Source organism: Marmota flaviventris, chromosome 4 (genome assembly GCF_047511675.1).
Source record: "Marmota flaviventris isolate mMarFla1 chromosome 4, mMarFla1.hap1, whole genome shotgun sequence".
Taxonomy (NCBI): domain Eukaryota; kingdom Metazoa; phylum Chordata; class Mammalia; order Rodentia; family Sciuridae; genus Marmota; species Marmota flaviventris.
The window spans coordinates 28,045,007-28,065,848 of record NC_092501.1 but is presented as its reverse complement, the minus strand read 5'-3'; the positions used below and the strand labels follow the sequence as shown (position 1 = coordinate 28,065,848).

The following is a 20,842-nucleotide window of genomic DNA, read 5'->3' as shown; positions in this document are numbered from 1 at the left end:
TGCCCTTCCTACTCTCTTCAATATATCTTTTATTTCTATACTATGCCCAGGTGCTGTGACATCTAACCTGGTTTCCTTAGCTCTTAAGAAGGCATTTCATGCATGGTGAATTGTTGAAATTGACATTTCCCTGGGGGATGAGTGCTGGAAAATCCTACCCATCATCTTGCTGATGTCCTGATCTAGCATTCTGCAGTGTTGACTCACTCATTCCTTACCACAGCCCTCTGAGGTGCACAGTATTACTACCTCTACACTAGATGAGGAAACAATCTTGGGTTAGGCCAATTGCAAAAGTCAGGCAGCTATTAAGTGTCAAGACTCAGAGAGCCTGTGACCCACATTTAAACTCACCAGAATCTTGATGTGTGACTTTGGCAATTCAGAATGACCTCAACCACTTTCCTAGCTTATAAAATGAAAGAATGGTCTATAATGATTTATAAGCTTCTTTCCTTGTCTGCCTATGCAGTCACATTTTTTAAAAATATATTTTATTTTTTGGTTTTAGGTGGACACAATATCTTTATTTTTATTTTTATGTGGTGCTGAGAATCAAACCCAGTGCCTCATGCATGCCAGGCAAGCGCCGCTACCACTTGAGCCACATCCCCAGCTCCTGCAGTCACATTTTCTATTGCTCAATATCAATGTCGAGCAGAGTAATCCCAGTTACTCGGGAGACTGAGGCAGAAGGATCACAAGTTCAAGGTCAGCCTGGCCAATTTAGTGAGATCCTGTCTCAAAAAAATAAAAAGGGCTGGGGATGCAGCTCAGTGGTGGAGTGCTTGTCTAGCTTACAAGACTCCTGGGTTCAATTCCTGGTTGTAAGGAAGAAAAGCAAGTGAGGCAATTGCTTTGTCACTCTTCTGTCCTCAATCTCTCTGCTACCACTCCTCCTCCTCTGCCCCCAACCTTGCCTGAACTGCTACTGTGTGACCTTGTTAATCTCTGTTGTATCTAGTATACCCAAACCTGAAATATTAGAAACATTTCATCCCTTAGGATTTCAGCTGGAGATTTCAGCTTTCCTATCCTGCTAGCGCTGACAGTAAAGGATGGCTTTAGGGAACCACCTGCAGCAACGGAAATTGTTGAACTATTTGACCAGATAAACTTGAGAAAAATGTTCAGCTTAAATATGGAAGGAAATCAAGAAAACATACTCATGGCCATTAGAAAAGCTTTTATTTAGAAAATAACTACTTAAATATAGACATCTCCAATTATAAACACTTTTCACAGGAGACCTTGCATTACTGCCCGACACCAGCAGATGCTGTGGCCAAGGAGTCCATGGGGTCTCCTGATTCACCAGGATTTTAAGGCCAAATGTGTGGTTGGAGGAGTAGTGGCTGTGAGGCTGTTTTTAATTCCTTAAACAAATTTCAGTTTCAAATTCCAAGCTAGGCTTCGTATCTAGGGAAGATCTCAAGTACAGGAGCTCTGCTAAAACAGGATTTTTAGGGACAGATTATTAGGGTAAGGGATTAGCAAGAATCTTCCTGTGACTGGGTGGGCGGGGGGTCTTGACAGGCACTTTGGAATCTGTTTGACTTTCAATATTGTCTCTGAAGTATGGAGGTTAGTGGTGAAACTAATCTAGGATGAGCTACTTCTGGGACCGTGTATCCTGACTCCTAAGTCCCATGGACTGTCTTCTGCATCTGCAGATATAACCAAATGGTGGTAGTGTACTTTGAAGGAAAAAGGCACCTAATCTTCCACCAGGCCTGACTGGTTTGAGATTAATATAGAACCAATACTTTTAATGGATGACTGGAGCTCTGACCCTGTTATTCTAGAGAATTCTATCGGTTACTCAGTACAGGGAGAGGTGGCCACGAGACGGCATACACAGATGCATCTAGCAAGGGAGGAACTTCCAGATGAAAGGAAAATAAAGACCTTTAATACTTATTGGTAGAAGAAAGCGGTTGAGTTTTGTATAACCAATTTCGGAACACAGTGAAACAAAACACTGTATTTTAGCGGCTTTGTAAATTGGGGGTATTTGTGTATGAAGAGAGACAGAAAATGTGTGCTAGACACTGGAGGTGTCTCGGAAGCGTTGAAACACCAGGCTCTGTGCAATCCTGACAAGCTCCTTGCCACCAGCAGAATCACAACCTAAAGGGGCTCAGAGAGCCTGGCTTTACTTCATCCAAGTCACAGCTTCAGGTCAGGTGATCGTGGAGCACGGGGCCACCCCAGACTCAGTAGGTTACAACCGATGCCAGCACAGCTTCCTGCATATACAGAACACTGGTCTTCTGACTGGAAATTTCTCACTTCCAAAGGCCGACCCCTGCACTTGCCTCTCTTCTCATGGTCACTGAATCACTGGCAAGCCCCAGGGTCCATTTCAAACTCTAGAAATTCTAGTGAGCATCAAGGTTTACAACCCAATCAAGGAGAACAAGACTTGTCTTGTGCCCTACCATGCATGGCTAAGCAATGTGGCAGGGCCTGGGTCTTGGGCGCAGGTGCCTCTTGGCGGCCCACCAGAACCTTTCAGCAGACTGAAAGCCAAGGCAGCAGGGTTGAGCGGCAGGCACACCAGGATCAGGTGTACTCGGCTTTGCGGATATAGTTGGATGGGACATAGCCTTTCTTCCCATTAATTTCAGCTAACCACCACTCTGTATTGCCTGTGACATCTTTGAACTCCAGGATTCTGAGTCTCTGATTGGCTGACACACTCAACTCATTTGGGTTTCGTGCCTTGAAGGTGTAGACAGCAAAATAGACCTGTGCGGGGGGGGGGGGGGGGGGGAGGGAAAGAGTGTGAGTTAGAAATGGAGCGTGCTGGGGGTGGGCGGTAGGGGTGTTTCTGTAGCTGCATTTGGCTACTGAACACTTAAATGTGGCCAGTGAGACAGAGAATTGAATTTTTAATCTTAATTTTTAACTTCAGATTAATTTTTAACTTTAGATACATGGCTGGAGGATCCCATAGTGAACAGGGCAGATTCAAAGAAAATCAAAGAACTTAACCAGAACCAGAGATCTCCCAGTTGTGAATCTGAAACAGCTTTTTTTTTTTTTTCTTAAAAAAAAAAAGTGCGTTTAAAAAGTGCAAGATATAAAGGCTCTACTCAAATTTACAAGACAGGGACAGGTCATTACAAAAATAGGAAAAAAAACTCAAGTAGTGCTGGAATTTCATTTCTAAATTCTACACATAAAACACTTTTTTTTTGAACCAAAAAAACAAAAGTAGGTTAAATAGCAAGCTTTATACAACATAAGAACAACTAGTAAGCTGGAAGAGCTTAGAACTGAAAGAGTGAAAAAAGGTTTCATCAGGACACCTTTTTACTGCCCAGTGATAGTTCTCAGGCGCTCTCTGGACCCCTTTTGCTATCACAAAAGGTCTCAGTGGTAAGGCAGAGGGGTTCCTGCGAGCTGGGTAAGATCTGTGGGCTCTCGGATCACCCCCAGGTCTGGGCAGGCTTCTGCCTCCACGTCTCCTGTGCCCACTCCCACTGGGGTAACTTACCTGGTTGCCCTTTGCCTCACTGCTCTCTGGCTCTTCATTTCTATCTTCCAGAGCCTGGGCTGCTCGTGTACATCCTTTTACAAGGTCTCTACCTTGCCCATTTCGTCCTGGTACAGAGGAACCAACCACCTCTGGATGCCTTGAGCTTCGGCAGCAGCTCCTCAGGGCGGCAGCAGGTTGGTTTATATCTCTGGCCGCATCGACAGAGTCCCCTGGCCTGGGCTGGCAGGTGGGGTCTGGATCTGAAGGGCACCTGGAAAGGCCACTCTCTGGACTGCTCAGGTTCAAGGATGCACTGAGAATTCCTTGGTCATACTCCTTCAACAAAGATGCATCTTGAGGCTGCTTTGGGCAAGGCCCAGATGTAAAGGACACGGCCATGCTGCTGGGGTTGAAGGTTAAGGTGCTGTTGCTATTCTGTCGTGGGAATCTTGGGGAGGAGCCACTGTGCTCTGACTCAGTGGAGGAGTGGCTGCCCACAGAGGCATCTGAGCGTCGAGCATTGTACGGCCTCAAGAAGGAGCTGTACACAAAGCCTTTGGTGACTGCAGATGTAGCAGAAGGCAGAGGGAGGCAAAAAGCAGGGAACCAACAGTGAGAAACTGGTTTAAAAGCTAGGTTGATGGTAGCAACAAAATAAGATGCCTAGTGACAAAACAGACCAGAATATTCAATCCCAGGATCCAAGGGGCATGGATAGAATGAAAAGCTATGGCTACCTGTCAATTCATTCTTGTCACAATCTTATAACAGGAGTAATAGGAGGCCTGTGGACAATGGAGAGGCTAGTAATTAAAAAATGCTGGGCTTGGTGGCACATGCCTATAATTCCAGCAGCTTTTGGGAGGCTGAAGCAGGAGGACTGAGTTCAAAACCAGCCTCAGCAACTTAGTGAGGCCCTAAGCAATAAAAAAAAAAAAACCACAGCCACATTCCCAGTCTTTTTTTTTTTAAGTGCCCCTGGGTAAAACCCCTGTACCAAACACACACACACAAAAAACAAAACATAAAAACCCAAAAACAAAACTACATGTTTGAGACTGGGCATACAAAGAATTCAGTAGATCATCTAGACCATGGCTAAGGAAAAGACTCTGCAGAGTGTATGTTCAATAATACTACATGTGGCAAAGATGGATCTGAAGACCATCCTTGTGTTGAGGAGCTCCTCATACAAGACCTCATTACAAGTTCGAAGCCAGCCTCAGCAACTTAAAACACTACCTCAAAATAAAAAACTAAAAAAGGCTGGGGATATAGTAGAGAGCACCCCTGAGTTCAATCCCCAATACCATTTTAAAAAAAAAAAAAAAAAAAGAAATGATTTGGGATACTGTGAGTATTGTTCAGTAGAAAGGTGTTCACGGGAGTTCAAATACACAGAGCACACGTACAGCATAAGCTCACTTTTACAAGGGCCTGCCCTCCTGTCGGAGAGGGCACACAATGCTTAAACTCTCCACAGCAACAATGTTAAACTAGGATTATAATTAGTCACACATTGCTTTGTTCAGAATTTGGCAAAAAGTTACTAAAAATACTTTTATTTTTCAAAGCTTTTTGGATTTTGGAATCAAGGAAAAAGGATGATAGACTAATGTTATTATTTGTAATCTTATTTGAATTCTGAACCGCCCCCCCTTGAGTTGTTTTAAAAGTCATTTCCTAAATAGTTATAAAGTAAAATTGTTTATAGGGAGAAAAAAATTTTTTTTTTTTGGGGGGAGAAAAATTTTAAAAGTAAACAAAACCCACAGGTTTCTAATCTACACACAAAGGTAAATTTACAGAAAGTGGAGAAGGCAGCTTATCCTGAGGCTTGCGACGGGGCTCCACCAGGTAGCCCCACTGTCTGGACAAGATCTTGCAAGATAAGTCACGGAACCTCTTCTGGAATTTGTCAAAACAGAACCAAAACAGGTTGGTTTTGTTTTGGTAACTATCTACGCGAACATTCTCCAGAGCTGAAGAGGACTTTTCGGGTTGTTTTCCTACTTTAGTTCCTTTCATCTGATATCCAAAATGCTTACCTCCATTGTCAATCAGCCAACGGTTCTGACTGCCCATGGGGTCTTTCTTTTTGATCACACCCACCAGGTCACCTTCCAAAAGTGAGACATCTAAGTCCTGAGCAGCATTGAAGTTCCGTTCTGCCTGGAAGAGTTTCTCGGGGGGATACCTTGCCAGCAGGGAGGCTCTGAGTTCTTCTGACTGTAGCATGTAACTTGGCTGAAAGGCAACAGAAGAGACACATCAACAAGAAGCCCTGCCTGGCCATTACCCTAGCAGCCATATTTAATCTCATCTTGCAGAGTCTGAGAAGGGAGGCACTAACCATCAACCGCTCACCACCCCATCAGATGCTTTCATAACTGAGTAAGCCCGTGTAGCTAGGCAAAACTCATGGCCTCTTCGTAATGCTTTGGCACCTTTGTAGTTAAGAAAAAATCAAAATGCCTAAGTAATATCACTGGGTTGTCTTATAATTTGCTAGATGCATCTAAATAATTGAGTTTCTCTATCTTGACTTTACCATCAAAAACAAGTAACAGTCATAAACAAGTAACAGTCATAAAAAGAAAAACTAAAGGTAATAATAAATTTGGTTTTCCCTTTTAAGGTAATCTAAAAATCTATGGGATTATAAAGAGCAAAAATATGCTGCTATGCCTTTGCTAATGATATTTTTAGATTATGAGCCCATATAATCTGTTATTCCTTACCCTAATGTTTAAAATATGGAAGAACTGAGTTATAAAAGCAGTTGGTGATTAACTGGCCAAAATACCTTTCTAACTCACAATCAAAAATTGGCAGGCCTAGCAGAATATACCCTTCAATCAATGTATTAATACTTCACTAAGAGCCAAGCTTGACATTCATATCAGGTGTGAGGAAACTACAGATGGCTATTATCAGGTACCAGGAGGCACAGTGCTGATGCTCAGGAAAAATGAAGGCATGAGCCAGTGACAGATGATGCCCAATATAAACTAATCACCTATAAAGACACAGCCACGTCCACCAACACTGATGAGGAGGATGATATGATACTTGCATAACACTTATTATATGCTAGGGATTTTCTTTTCTTTTTTGGTACTGGGGATTGAACCCATTAAGCCACACTCCCAGTACGTTTTTATATATTTAGAGATAGGGCCTCCTTGAGTTGCTTAGCCTTGCTAAGTTGCTGAGGCTGGCTTTGAACTCATAATCCTCCTGCCTCAGCCTCCCAAGCCACTGGGAATACAGGTGTGCACCACCTCATTCGGCATGCCAGGCATTTTCTAAGTGCTTTCCAATAACTCATTTTAGCCTGTGAGAACCCTATGATGTAGGTACAGTCATCATCAATGTCTAGAGATGAGGAACCAAGGCCTAGAACAGAAGCAACATGCTCAAGGACAGTGGGTAAGCATCCATCCTGATGAACCCAGGTGGTCCAGCTCTGGAGTTCACACTCCATTCTCCCCACCCCCGTCCCAGGAATTGAATACAGGGCCTCACACATGCTAGACAGGCTCTCTACTGCTGAGCTACCCCAGCCTTTTTAAAATTGTTATTTTGAGACAGGGTCTCACTAAGTTGCCCAAGCTGGCCTTGAACTTGTGATCCTTTTGCCTCAGCCTTCTGAGTAGCTGGAATAGCAGGGGTTTGCCACTATGCCCATTTGGAGTTCATACTCTTAACCCCAAGGCTGTGCTACCTCTCAGTCCATACTCACCAGGCCCAGGAGGGGCTTTCGAGCTGACTGGCGGTCTGTCGTTTTCCTCTCAAAAGGCTTTTTGGTAACTGGGAGAGACTCTGGGAAGAAGGTGAAGACCTGAAGTTGCTGCATAACCCTGCTGTGCTCCTCATGGAAGATAGCGATCAGGTTCCCCTCTCTGCCGGCAACTTTGAGTAACTGGAGTCGATGGAAAGAGATGAGACAGGAAATGAGAGAATAGGGAGGAAAGATCCCTGGGATCAACAGAGCCTCTTTAGAACCAACTGGAAGCTGCGGTGTGAGCTACCAACCGCAGACAACATAAGAGGAGGTGCTCTGCAGCGCCGCCTGGGTGGCAGCACATCTGGGGATTGCTCAAGATGAAGAAAGTTTTAAAAGCCCCAGGTTTCATTCAGGGCACGATCAAGAATTTCTGAAGGGCTGGACTGAACGTCACACTGAATCCCGCTAGTTCGGATAACCTTTTGAAAAACCCCACTGTGTGCTCTCAGAAAAGCCCCAGAACTTCAGAGATGGCTTTCCCACAGAGGGTAAGGGACTCACTGAAAGGAGCGGCTGCAACTGTTCCAGCGCCTGTTGCACAAAGTCGCAGTGGGCTTCGGCGTAGCCATGGATGCAGTTGGTGAAGAGGCCCTGGGCGTACTGCTGGAACTTGGGCAGCTCGTCCAGCAGCTGTGCATTCAAGGCCTCGTAGTTGTTCCGGGCAGACTGGAGCTCCTCCAGGGTCTTCTTGTCCTTTAACTTCTCTGCCCGTTCTGTGCAGTTGTAGAAGTCCAGAAGCTTGTCAAAGCGCTTCTGTACCAACTTGTGAGGCCCTGTAAACATGCTCAGTAACTGATTCAAGGGAGAGATGACAAGCCGCTCTGTCCTCTCCTTCTGTAGGGACAAGAAAGGCACATTGTTCAGAACCCTTTCTTTCCGAGTCTCCAAAACACCTGTGAGGCTGACATTGTCGTGCCTGTACCAGCTGCTTTGTCCACAGTGGACACAAGCTGACCCCACGCAGACCTGCAGCTGGGCCCCACTAACAGATTCCATAAAATCTCAGCATACACATCACCAACAACTCTCAAACATCAAGGTATTTTTGCAAAGGATGCTAATCCCACTTTAGCTCCTCAGTTGATGCATGCTAAACTGCACGTGGATATTTTTGCATTAGAAACGAGATGTGATAGGCTGGGGATGTGGCTCAGTGGTAAAGCATCTGCCTAGCACATGTGAGAGACTGGGTTTGATCCTCATAAACACATAAAATAAAGGTATTATGTTCTCTACAACTTATTTTTTTTTTTTTTAAATGAGACCTGATAGTCTACTGGATAACATTTGTTATGTGTTGTTCATACAGCTTGATTTTTTTTTTGGGGGGGTGGGGTGGGGCAGAGTAATTTTCACATAACTACTTGGTAATATCTGTTTTTTCTTTTCAAATGATTTTTCTTTTCTTTTTAGAAGGACAAACATTGAGGGTAGGGTATTAAACAGATAAAAGAACATTAAAAAGGTACTTAGTAGCATCTCATTAAAAGTAATTTACTGTTAGAACACCTGTGAATTTCCCAAATGTGCTTCCCTGTTTTCCTTCAGCTATGCAGAGAACTCCAAGAAACTCATCCCACCCAATTCTTTTTTTAGTTGTCAATGGATCTTTTATTCTATTTTATTTCTTTATTTTTACATGGTGCTGAGGATCAAACCCAGGGCCTCACACATTGCAGGCAAGTACTCCATCACTAGCCACAACTCCAGCCCCCACCCAATTCTTTTTTTTTGTACCTGTGATGTGCAATTAATCCCATATACATCTGTTTAGAAGTTCCCAAGCAATTTGGCCCTTTCTTCAGAAAATGGCTTATACTTTATAAAGATCTACTTGTTAACATTTTAACTTGAAAGGAATATTTAGAAATAATTATCTTTTAATCAGAATTACCAGTAATGCCAGATTAAATTTCCTAATTTTCCTTTCCTAGTTTGCCCTCTGAAACTAACTTGATCACAAAAAAAAAAAAAAAAAAAAATCCATTGAATACACACAGGCCCTACCTGTCCCCCAAACTCGGTCATATTCTGAATATAAAGTTAATATGAACATAACTGACGGGCGGAATTAACTGTTGCATGAACTGACATTTGAGATGACCCAGCTACAAGAAATAGGCTGAATAGAGCCACTTACAAAATTTGTAAAGAGCTGGTCACTGATGTAGCGATGTACCTTCTCAAACTGCTCCAGGTCGCGGTGTCCCCTCTCCATGCACAGGTCCCACATGCTCACGGCAGCCACCACTTTCACACAAGCTGATTCCTGGAGCCAGTTAGAGACACAAGAATACACAGAATTTTCTAGCCTTCATCACTCATCCTGTACAGAAGTCTGAAACAAAGGGTTCCATCATGCAAACTCTCTTCACTAGTATACTATTTCAACTTTGAAACGAGCATAATTTTATAAACATTTATGGGGCACACAAAGAAGCTAAGACTTCTGGTTACAGAAAAACTGGCGAGGTTTAAAGAGCCTAACATTTTTCTGTGCCCTCTAGATGACAGGCTTTCTTAATTCACCAAAAAAGTAAATAAAAATTAGAACCAAGATGATTCCTACAGAACTGATGATCAATCACCTCCCCTCCTGGAGTCCTGGCTCTGGCTTCACCTTCTCAGGAATGACTGCCCCGACCTCCCCTCCCCTCCCCTCTGTCCTGCTTCCCCTACTCTGACTTCAATTCCTCTGATGATTTTCACTCTGCTTCTTCCTGTCGCTGCAAAAAATATGAATGCTTGCTAATTGTCTCCATCTCCCTCCCCACTAAGTCAAGACCGTTTGAGTCCAAGGCTAGTTTTCTTTGACTGCCTGGCACAATGTTGGGCTTTGCATTCTGAATTCTTATTTTTTTTATTTTTTGGTACTGGGGATTGAATACAGGGCTGCTTAACCACTAAGCCACCTCCCCAGCCCTCTTTTATTTTGAGATAGGGCCTCACTAAATTGCTGAGGCTAGCTTTAAACTTGAGATCCTCCTGACTCAGCCTCCCGAGCTGCTAAGATTACAAGCGTGGGTCATCATTCCCATACCTGGCTTTGCCTTCTTTATTATGTTTAGGGATGCCTATTAAATTAACTCAAAATCTAAAAGTACTAACAACTCCATGAGGGTATTTCAGGGATAAACAAAGTAAACTGATCAGTATCAAAGCCTATCAATTACTCATACATTGGTTTGATATTTTATAATATTTTTTAGATCTTTTGTCTTTTTGTCCTATATCTATACCCATAAATAAATCCAGTACTTTGCTGGGGGAATCCTCCTAATTCCTCTTCAATTCAGAACTAATGTAAAACATGATGCCCTTTTTTCTTTTAGAAAAGTATTATAAAGTCCCCAAATATCAGGCCATATGCCAATATAGATACCAAATTATATGGTCAATGAATTTTAGTTCTTCCAGGCTCTCTATCAGCCAATCTACCTAATTTTATTATTCGGCAGGACTTTTCATTTTATGTAAGTGACAAAATTGTTTTACATGTTCTCTCTTCAATTTCTGCCATTGTGGTCAAAACCAAATTGTGCTGTCCACTGAATGGCTATTCTACCTCAAAATACTATCATCCATTACTATGAAAATGCCTTCTAAGTTGGGGGTTCAGGCTTGAATTTGCTATAGACTCATCAAAATTAGGCAATAACCCAAGAATCTGTAAGGCAAGGGAACATACTTGGTAGCTGCCCTAATATTGTTCTTGTCAAATCTCACTTTAAGCTAATGTGTCCTGGAAAGTTTTATAAGCCTTAGTTTAGACCTAATTACATTTTTTTTTTTTAAACCTAAAGGGAGTTATTTCAGATCAGTGGGCACACTCAATAAAAAATGAAAGATCTGGAAAACAATGCTGGATGCCCACATCAGACCTTGTAACTAAAATAAATTCCAGCTAGATCAATGATTTAAACTTAAAATAATGGCACAAAAAAGCACAGGAGATATTTTTTGATCTTGGGATAGGAAAGGCCTTTCTACATGACACCAATCTAAGAAGCCATGTTTTATAGCAACACAATCCATAAAAGCTGAGTTATGGATCCAGCCTAGATGCCCATCAACATACGGATGGATAAAGAAAATTTGGTATATATACCCAATGCATTTTTATACAGCCATGAAAAATGAAATCATGTCATCTACAGGAAAATGGATGGAACTAAAGAACACCATGTTAAGTAAAATAAGCCATACTCAGGAAGTCATAAATTATGTTTTCTCTCATAAGTGGATGCTAGAGAGTAAAAAAGGGATGAGTGGGGAGAGAAAAGAGGGAAAGGGGAGGTACCAGGCAATAAAACTGACCAAATATGTTACGTGCACATATGAGTATATTGTAAAGAATCCTACTATTTTATAATTATGATGTACCAATAAAAGTAAATAAAATTAATGCAACAGTGCTGATCTTGTAAACATTGGATTATTTTTAAATAACCTACAGGCTTTCCAATGAAAAGCACATCTTGGGGCTGGGGCTCAGAGGTAGCACACTTGCCTGGCAAGTGAGAGGCACTGGATTCAATTCTTAGACCTTTTATTTATTTATACATGGTGCTATCAACAACTAAAAATAAGCACATCATGTCAAAATGGTGAGTCTAGATTTCTTAACTTTCATTGAACAATATGCTCCATGAACAAGAAAGTAGACAGAATTTCTAACTAGAGCGATGCTGATACTTACCCGGATATGCTGGAGGTAGAGAGAGAGGTCTCGAATAAAAGATTTAATCAATCTTTCTTGCATTCGGAAATTCTTTTCTGTTTCTTCAAATACTTCATCTTTTATCTGTTCAAAATAAACAAGTGCTGTTAGGAAATTGGGACCTTCTCTCAGTCTATCTTACTGTCAAAATTGTCTTTCTTAGGCACATCTTTCATTTAAATATTAAGACTTGGGCTGGGGATGTGGCTCAAGCGGTAGCGCGCTCGCCTGGCATGCGTGCGGCCCGGGTTCGATCCTCGGCACCACATACAAAAACAAAGATGTTGTGTCCACTGAAAACTAAAAAATAAATAAATAAATATCAAGACTTTAATGTTCTCCTGAATCATACTAAAGTGAATTTAAACACCTCTGTGTGGCTTGAAAGACCTCTAAAATACACATGGGCCCTCCTATCTCTAGCCTCCCCTCTTCACCATCCCCTGGCCCTGCCACACCTGCTGACCCAAGGCCTTTTCTTGAGGGGCTCTCCCTGCCTGGTAGGCCCTGTCCTCTCCCTAGGTCAAACCTGCCCCACTCCCATTAAAGCTCAGATGAACTTTTGGGCCAAGAAGAAGCTCACTTGTTGAAATTTTCGTTTTCCAAAGTATTACTGACATTGGGGGATAAGTGTAAAACTTAGCAACTGAATATTTTCTGGCTTGTACTTTCTTCTAATTGTTATCCTGAATATTTGATATAATAGAATGAAGACTAGAGACTTCAGATCTGCTCTCTGCACTGTTGCTAAACTGCATTTCAAGTCATGCAATCTCCTACCTTTTGTGTTCTTATTGGTAGCACAGGGTATCCAACTAAGTGATCTCTTGAATCCTTTGTAGCTTAATATGTCTACAATTTTAGATTTGCCTCCCCAGAGAGATTACAGGTTCCTTAGAGGCTTTAAAAACCACAATAATTATTATATGCCAGCTGATCTGGCCTTCTAATTTGCCTTTGTGTATATTGTAAGTGGCGCACCAAGGAACAAATGGAGGGTTGAGGGGTTGGATTCACTTCATCAGTAGCTGCAGGGGCCCTGCTTCCACTGGCTACAAAACCAGAGGAGGGAGCAAGAAGGGAACTGTACCCATTGACAGCAGTCAGCTGCCCCATGGAGCCCTGAAAAGCTGTCAGATGCACTGTGCCTTCAGGGGCAGGGATCTCACCTGGGGAGCAAAGCCAGTGAGGTGCTTCAGGTGACTGCTGACTCGGTTGGATTTCTTGATAATGGAGTGGATGTTCAGCTTGGAAATTTTCTCCATGAGGCTATCTTCATCACCCTTCCGGTACTTGAGCACTAGGGGTCGAGTCAAGGCGGTCAGTCAAAAAAGCACGTTCCTGAGCCTGATTAAATGAACCTAACAACCTGAAAACATGCACATTTTCCCCAAAACTAATATAAGATGGAAATAACAACTCAAACTGGAGCTAGTGTTTGTCAAAGAGCTTACAGCTGAGTAGACAAAATATTAATCCAAATAATCATTTATGAACAGATTCAATACCTGAAGAACAGCAGAGAGAGGCTGTGGGCAGCTGGGAGAAGAGCTCAAGAGGAAGAGGAGAGGGGCAGAGGGACGAGGGAAAGAACCAAAAGCTGGAGTCAGGGAAATATCTGAATCTGGTGCCTGGCTCTGTCACTTAACCAAGGTATGGCCTTAAGGAGGTGGTTTTACTTTTTTGAGCCTCATTTTCCTCTGCAATAAAATGCAGAAAGTAATAGCAATTTTGAGCCCTATAATTCCACTAAATTATAGTCTCATATACAAATGAGATCTTTATATCCAGTGATCTCACATAGTTAAATGGTATACATTAGTTACCTGATTAACAGTGTCGTATGTCAGGCACGATCTGCAGAAATGCCTAGAGATACCAACAGAAGGATTTCAGGGGAAAGACTGGATGGGAGTAGAAAGGACACTGTTGTAGAAAACGAAGACTACATCACATCAGGAGACAGAACCAAGAGAAAGGGCTCCATGGTGGAGAGCTCTCAAAGCCAGTCAGCATCACATATGAATATGGTTGATGTGACCGAGGTAGAAGAGGGAACAATTTTAGATAACTTTAGATAAAGTGTGGAGAGCAGTAGACGGGCAGAGGTTACACAAACTAGTAACTAGTTAGCAGTTACACTACATTATGGATTCTCCAAGGATATGAAAACAAGTCAATCCAGCAATCACCATGCTACGGTAGCATGGTGATTAGGGCCTCAGTATTGATAGCATGGAATGAACCGGATCTATTATTTCTCTTCTATCTAGAAGGAGGGGTGTCTGATTAACTGATGGTAAGGTGCTGGAAGGGAACGTGATGGGCAGGAATGAGGGGACCCCGGGAGGCAGGCAGATTGAGGTTTTTCTAAAAAAAGATTAAAAAGTCCCAAGTTTACAGGAGGCAGTTAAGACCTCCAATTACGTGTGTAGAGCAATCTGAGCAGGGATTGAAGAGAACCGCCCTAAATGAGCAGAGCAAAGGCGCGTGCTGCAGACCTCTCCTGGGCAAGCCCTGTCCAGTCTGCCTGGTCTGGGGTCAAGGCTCTCACTGCTTGCTGCTTTGTCAGTGGCACCTTATTTCCAATGGCCCACAGAGGTGCTTTTCTTACTATTACTCTATTTTTTCCCCCGGATATCACATTTGTTCCAAATTCTACTACCCTTTCTTTACCACAACCCTATTACACCTATCACCTGCCTTGTCCAACCCTGAAGTAATTCTTTCAAGAAGGAAGGCATTCTCACAGGGCACACCGACTTTTCAGCAGTAAAGCTGTTCTTACCCAGGTCCTTTCGACGTTTATATTCATTAATGTTAACGTTGATTTCTTTGACAGCAAGGACTGCGCTGGTTAAAGGCACTTTATCTGGGTGGGATTCTGGAGTGGAATTCAGCAGCTCTATTAGCAGCAGCGGGTAGCGCATCACTCTCTGTACTGGTTTGATGAGGAAGGAGCCCAGGTTAATATAATTGGTGCATCCCCTGTAAAGAAGGCAAAAGAACTTCAGTCAGTTGTCAATAATACAGTGTCTCGGGATTCTGTTATTCCTGAATAGGGCTCTGTCCCTTTATTCTGCTTTCCAGTGTCCTTCATTCAACAAATACATTGCTCAATGACTGGCCCACGTTCTAAGAAACGTGTTGGTAGGGATCTTTGTTGTTGTGCAGACATTACAGAGAGCACTTACACAGACTAAGACTGTGTCGCAGACAATATGGGTCCACCATTGTATACATGGTCTATTGTTAATTGAAAGTTTGTTATGATTACTTATTGGGCATCTGATAAATACCAAGTACTGTTCTTCTAGGTACTGGGAATTTAACAGTGATCAAAAAAGTCCCTGCTATGTAGGGATTAGACAGGCAATAAACAAATAAATATAAAAAGTGCTATGGAAAAAATATGGCAAGGGAAGTCTACTTCTAGGTTTCTATCCATAAAGAACATAAAATCATAAAATCAGCTTACTACAGTGACATCAATGTTTAGAGCAGCTCAATTCACAATAGCTAAGCTATGGAAGCCAACCTAGGTGCCCTTCATCCAATGAATGGATAAAGAAAATGTGGTACATACACATAATGGGATATTACTCAGCCATAAAGAAGAATGAAATTATGGCATCTGCCAATAAATGGACAGAACTAGAGAAATAAGCCAATCCCCAAAAACCAAAGGCCAAATGCTCTCTCTGATGTGTGGATGCTAACACACAATAGGGGGAGGAGGGAAGAATAGAAGTTCATTGAATTAGAAAAAGGGGAATGAAGGGGGGGATGGGAATAGAAAAGACAATAGAGTAAATTGGACATAACTTTCCTATGTTCATATATGAATACATGATCAGTGTAACTCGACATCATGTACAACCACAAGAATGGGAAGTATGAATGTTTGTAAAATATGTCAAAATACACTCTGCTGTCACATATATGTAAAAAGAACAAATAAAATAAAAATAAAAATAAATAAAAGAAAGTCACCCTTTGAAGGGTTAGGAAAAATCAACAAAATGAGCTCACACATCAAGTAGCAAGAGCACTTACCATTCACTGTACAGGGTCCTACAGGGCAGCGGGCATGAGGACAAAGAGAGAGAGCTTATTAGAGATGACATTAATTTTTTTCATTCTTCTTAGAATTTACCTACAGACTGGGAAAAAATTACATGGGATAAAAGAAAATGAGGAATGTCTATGGTGGCATATCTAGTCTCTTAAAGTTAGTAAGGCCCTATCTTCACTTTGATCTACTTATCTGTACATTTATAACTTGCCTAAGACCAGGAAAATCTTATCTAAGAAGGTATATTTGGTCTTCTCATATATGCTCTTTATTTTTATTTTTTTTTAAATACTGAGCATTGAACCTATGCACACTTAATCACTGAGCCACATCTCCACATCCTCAGCTTTTTTTATTCTTTATTCTGAGATAGGATCTCACTAAGTTGCTGAAACTGGCCTTGAATTTGCAATTCTCCTGCCTTAGCCTCCTTGTTCCCGGGATTACAGGGTTATGCCACCACACCTAGTTCTTATACGTTCTTGTTTATTTGGACCAAACTATCTTCTTGAGTGCTGCTTTTCCTTTTTCTTCATCTTCCTTTATTTTCCCCAACACTGGGGATTGAACCCTGGGCCTTATGTATGCTAGGTAAGTGCTCTAATTCCTGGCTGCTTCCTACCCAAAATGTTGACTTAATACTTGGTACAGAGGACAAGTGATTTAAATGGCCAAAAATACAATCAGGAAACCTTTAAGATTTCCATGTATATAATGAGAAAAGGGCAAGCAGGTCATTTAATGGATCCTGTTTAAGATATGACAGACAGGTCTCATAAGAAGTCTGGGCAAATATAGGCTGACTGCTACAACAACAATAGAAGCAAAGTGGTCAAATCCTACTTGAGATCTGCCAAGGAGTTCTGAAGATGCTTCTGGATCTTCTCATCCTTCTCATAGATTTCCAGCAGTGAAATGGCCTCATCATGATTCTGGCAGTAGACCTTGTATGTTCCCTCAAGTTCATCCCGGTGGTCAAGAAACACGGGTCCTTTGGAGTACACAGAGGCATACAGCAATGTCAGTAACTTTCTTCTCGTTATCATAAAGTGTATCACCAAATTTTAACATCAGCTAAATCCTGTTATAAGACTTGAGGAGGCAATCCATCAAATTAATACATTTCCATGTAATAGCTTAAAGTTGGAATCATTTAAAGCAGAATTAACATTTTATAGAACTATAGATTAAACCCAGAAGTGCTCTACCACTGAATTATATCCTCAGCCCTTTCTATTTTATTTTGAGATGGGGTTTCACTAAGTTGCCCAGCCTGGCCTTGAACTTGTGATCCTCCTGCCTCAGCTTCCCAAGTAGCTAGGATTATAGACATGTACCACTGCACTGAGCCCAAGCAAAATGTAGATAACCACCTTATTTATGTATTTATTTTATAGAACCCACACACAGCTATTCCCTGAAGTCCATTTAAGTACAGTAAGGCATTTATAAGCATCCTCCATGTGGGCGTGTGATCAGAACCCTATAAGAATCCCCTCACACTCCAATCTCCAGGAAAATCTGCACAAGGACAAAGAAATCCTTCTACAACAGTGGTTTCTGACTTTTATTTGTACATAAATTAAAAACATAGGATAAGTGCAATTTATTATGCTATACTATATTATATTGTAATGTTTTAAAAAGCCCTAATCTGTGGTAAAACAACACATGTATTTCTTTTTTTTTAAATATTTTTCAGTTGTCAATGGATCTTTATTTTATTTTTTTATTTATATGTGGTGCTGAAAATTGAACCCAGTATCTCACACATGTTAGGCAAGCGCTCTACCACTGAGCCACAAACCCCGGCCCCACATGTACTTCTTTATACAGCATTAAACAAAAAAATACAGCAATCAGCATGACAATCACCATACTTTCAGTGACATAGGAAACATTGCTTCTAGTTAAGTGTTGCTGAAATTTTAAGATAATTGCAACAATCTAATGTGATATGAACCCCTGACCTCATTTGGTAACAGTCACAGACATCGCTAATTCTTCATGGTTGTTCCTATGTTCACACTTTATACATGTTAAATTTCAGCTCAAAATTTGTAAAAAATTTTTTCTAACCAAATCCATATACTCTGAAATCTATTCACAGGCTCCTGGTCCATGGCCAGTTGGGCATATAGAGCTGGTTCCTAACCAAACTTCTACACAGAAGTTTCTTTTATAGCTGCTTCCTGAGTGTGCTGATTCCCTGGCTTGTTAAAATTATTCTTACTCTTGCCCTGTTCCTTCTGTCAATACTCTCCGTCCTTCTACCTTCAGCTTGCAGTGCTCCACAAGAAAACACCTCATCCTTGTTCTCCTCCTTCAAATATGATCCTACTTCCTGCTTCCCCCATGACTCTGAGCATAACCCTCCCTCAGGGGACCCCAACCCATTCTCTATAATGTCACCTTTGTTCTTGTGTTGTGTCCCACAGAACTCCCTGTTCTTGAAGAGATCGGTTTCTTTAAGTTAAATCTATTCCCTGATGTATGGCTCCTTTCTCTAAGAGAAACTGGATTGTTTTCTGCCAACCTTACCACCTGCCACCCGTCTCACTGAAGTCTCACTTCCGCCTCCTGCACTCAGCAGACACAGCAGTGAGAGTGAGGCTGCTACTTTTTGATCTTTGGAGCGACTTTGAAATTCCTGAGCCTCCAATGTGTTCATTCCCACCATCCCGGATTTCCCTGCCTTTTCCTCTGCGTTCTTCCTTCTATCCCATTCCTGACCAGCATCTGAGAACTCACACTTGCTGGCGACTAATATCAGTCACACCCTCTGTTCACTGTACATCACCACCAACCAGCAGAGCTACACTCCAGTCTCCAGGGGTGCATGATCCAAAAATGGGCCATGAAATCTACTTAATGAGTCAAGATCAGCATTTTTTAAATGAAATAAAATGGAAAAGGACACATGAGAAAACATCACATATAGTAAAACAACATGTATCCTGTGCCATTATGTAAAACACCCCCCCCCAAAAAATGTTTAAAATAACTTAAAATCCCAGCCTGGGTCACATAAACTGCTGGGAGATATACTGTGGAGAGGACAGTCTGCATTATGTGCTGCCATTTGTGTGGCTGTAAAAAATGGGGCTAAGGAACTGGGGTAGAGAAATGTGCAACTGATGGTATGTGATAAACCGTCTCTGGGAAGAGACTTAAGGACACTAGTAACTGGTGGCTTCTGGTTGAGAAGAGCAGGGTGGCTGGGAACAGAGAGGAGGCTTTTCATTAAGTGGTGTTTTTTTTTTCTGTTTGTTTTGTTTTTGTACCTTTCTAATTTTGTGTTATGTAAATGTATTAAAATAAAAAGTAGACTAAAAATATATTTCTCTCTCTCTCTCTCTCTCTCTCTCTGCTTCCTGGCTGCTGTGAAGCAAGCAGCTTTCTTCTGTCAAGTCCTCTTGCCACAATGTTCTGCCTCAACCTGGGCCAAGAGCGATGGAGTTGGCTGACTGTGGACTGAACCTCTGAAACCTTTCAGATTATCTTCAGGCCCCACTTCTTAAAGATCTCACCTCCCAACATCATCACCCTGGGGACCAAACTCTCAACATAGGAATCTTGGGGGACAAACCACATTCATACCACAGTGCCTGCTTTGTGCTAGGTACTGGGAATAGAATACTTCTAATTCTGCCATGGGCTGCCTTCTGAGTGGAGGTCCTCCTCATTTCATCTGGGATCCAACCCACCCACAGGGGGCCTTCTGCAGGGATGCTCTCCTCATCCAGCTCAGGCTCTGACATCCTGCTTTGGGTCACAGCTGGATGGATGCCCTCCTGACCTTGCTTAACCTGGGACACTTTGTGTCAAGCATCTTTAATGCAGACATACCATCTTCACCCTCCATGAACTCCACACAGAACACTGGCTGCCATCTCCTGCCTGGACACTTTCCTCACCTTATTCAGGCTCTGACACCCAGCTCTCCTTACAGCTCAGAGTTCCTTCCCATCTGCGGATCTTCCCACCTTTTGTTATTTTACCATATTTATCTCTAATCTTTTTTCCATATATTTTTAAATATGCTGATAATTAACTATGGTTTTCTATTTTTATCCTGTTTGTAAAAACACATTTGCCCAAGACATTAAGAATATTTCATAGAATAAAAATTTTAAAAATATCTTAAATAAAAAAGGAATGTTTCATGTTAACATAAATGACACTTAAAAATAAAATAAAAATATACTAAACTTAAGTTTTTAAAAAATTGCTTATATAATTCATATCAATCTGTAAAACCTTTGCTAATGGTTTCACAAAGCTTTAATTTGCCTTTCTTGTCCTTTTCAGACCCTGCACTTATCAGATGATCAAATCCTGTCCTTTACCATTCCCCAGGAACTGGCTGGCCTTTGGGGTGACAGTCCAAAGCTACACTGCAGTGTTCACCTCCCACACACATATGTGCCCTGCCTGCAGCCCCTCTGTAAGGCAGGGCCACCCTGGCCTGGCTGCTAAGCCATTCAATTTCCACGATTCTCCACCACTTCTCCCTCTGTGCCTCAACACAGCTAAGCCTGCCACCTGAGCTTTGTTTGACTTAGGACAAGAAATGAAGGGAAGAAGAAAAAATACTAAGTGTCATCCAGCAGTGTGATGAAGCCTGGCCTGGGGATTTCCCAGAGGCAAGACCACCTCAGTGCAGGTGCAACTCTCACAAACCTACACCTCAATTCGCCCTGACAAGAACAGCTTACCCTCCCTTTGTGAAAGAAACAGCTGCCAACTGACCTGTCATGAACATAGGTATGA

The 20,842-nt window shown here is 42.0% G+C and overlaps 1 protein-coding gene across 2 annotated transcripts in view; it reads right to left on the bottom strand.

Annotated features, from left to right (window-relative positions):
* Window positions 1–1,171: 1,171 nt before the first annotated feature.
* Dnmbp (dynamin binding protein) overlaps window positions 1,172–20,842 on the bottom strand; it is a 95,567-nt gene continuing 75,896 nt past the window's right edge. For both annotated transcript variants that reach the window (XM_027930340.2, XM_027930341.2), the window contains 11 exons: window positions 16,913–17,060; window positions 16,051–16,068; window positions 14,783–14,982; window positions 13,164–13,294; window positions 11,974–12,078; window positions 9,415–9,543; window positions 7,776–8,108; window positions 7,230–7,409; window positions 5,533–5,731; window positions 3,503–4,047; window positions 1,172–2,751 (listed from right to left, as the gene is read on the bottom strand). In XM_027930340.2, the coding sequence (XP_027786141.1) occupies window positions 2,566–2,751; window positions 3,503–4,047; window positions 5,533–5,731; window positions 7,230–7,409; window positions 7,776–8,108; window positions 9,415–9,543; window positions 11,974–12,078; window positions 13,164–13,294; window positions 14,783–14,982; window positions 16,051–16,068; window positions 16,913–17,060 (2,174 nt within the window). In that variant the 3' untranslated portion in view covers window positions 1,172–2,565. The remainder of the gene's footprint in view (window positions 2,752–3,502; window positions 4,048–5,532; window positions 5,732–7,229; window positions 7,410–7,775; window positions 8,109–9,414; window positions 9,544–11,973; window positions 12,079–13,163; window positions 13,295–14,782; window positions 14,983–16,050; window positions 16,069–16,912; window positions 17,061–20,842) is intronic.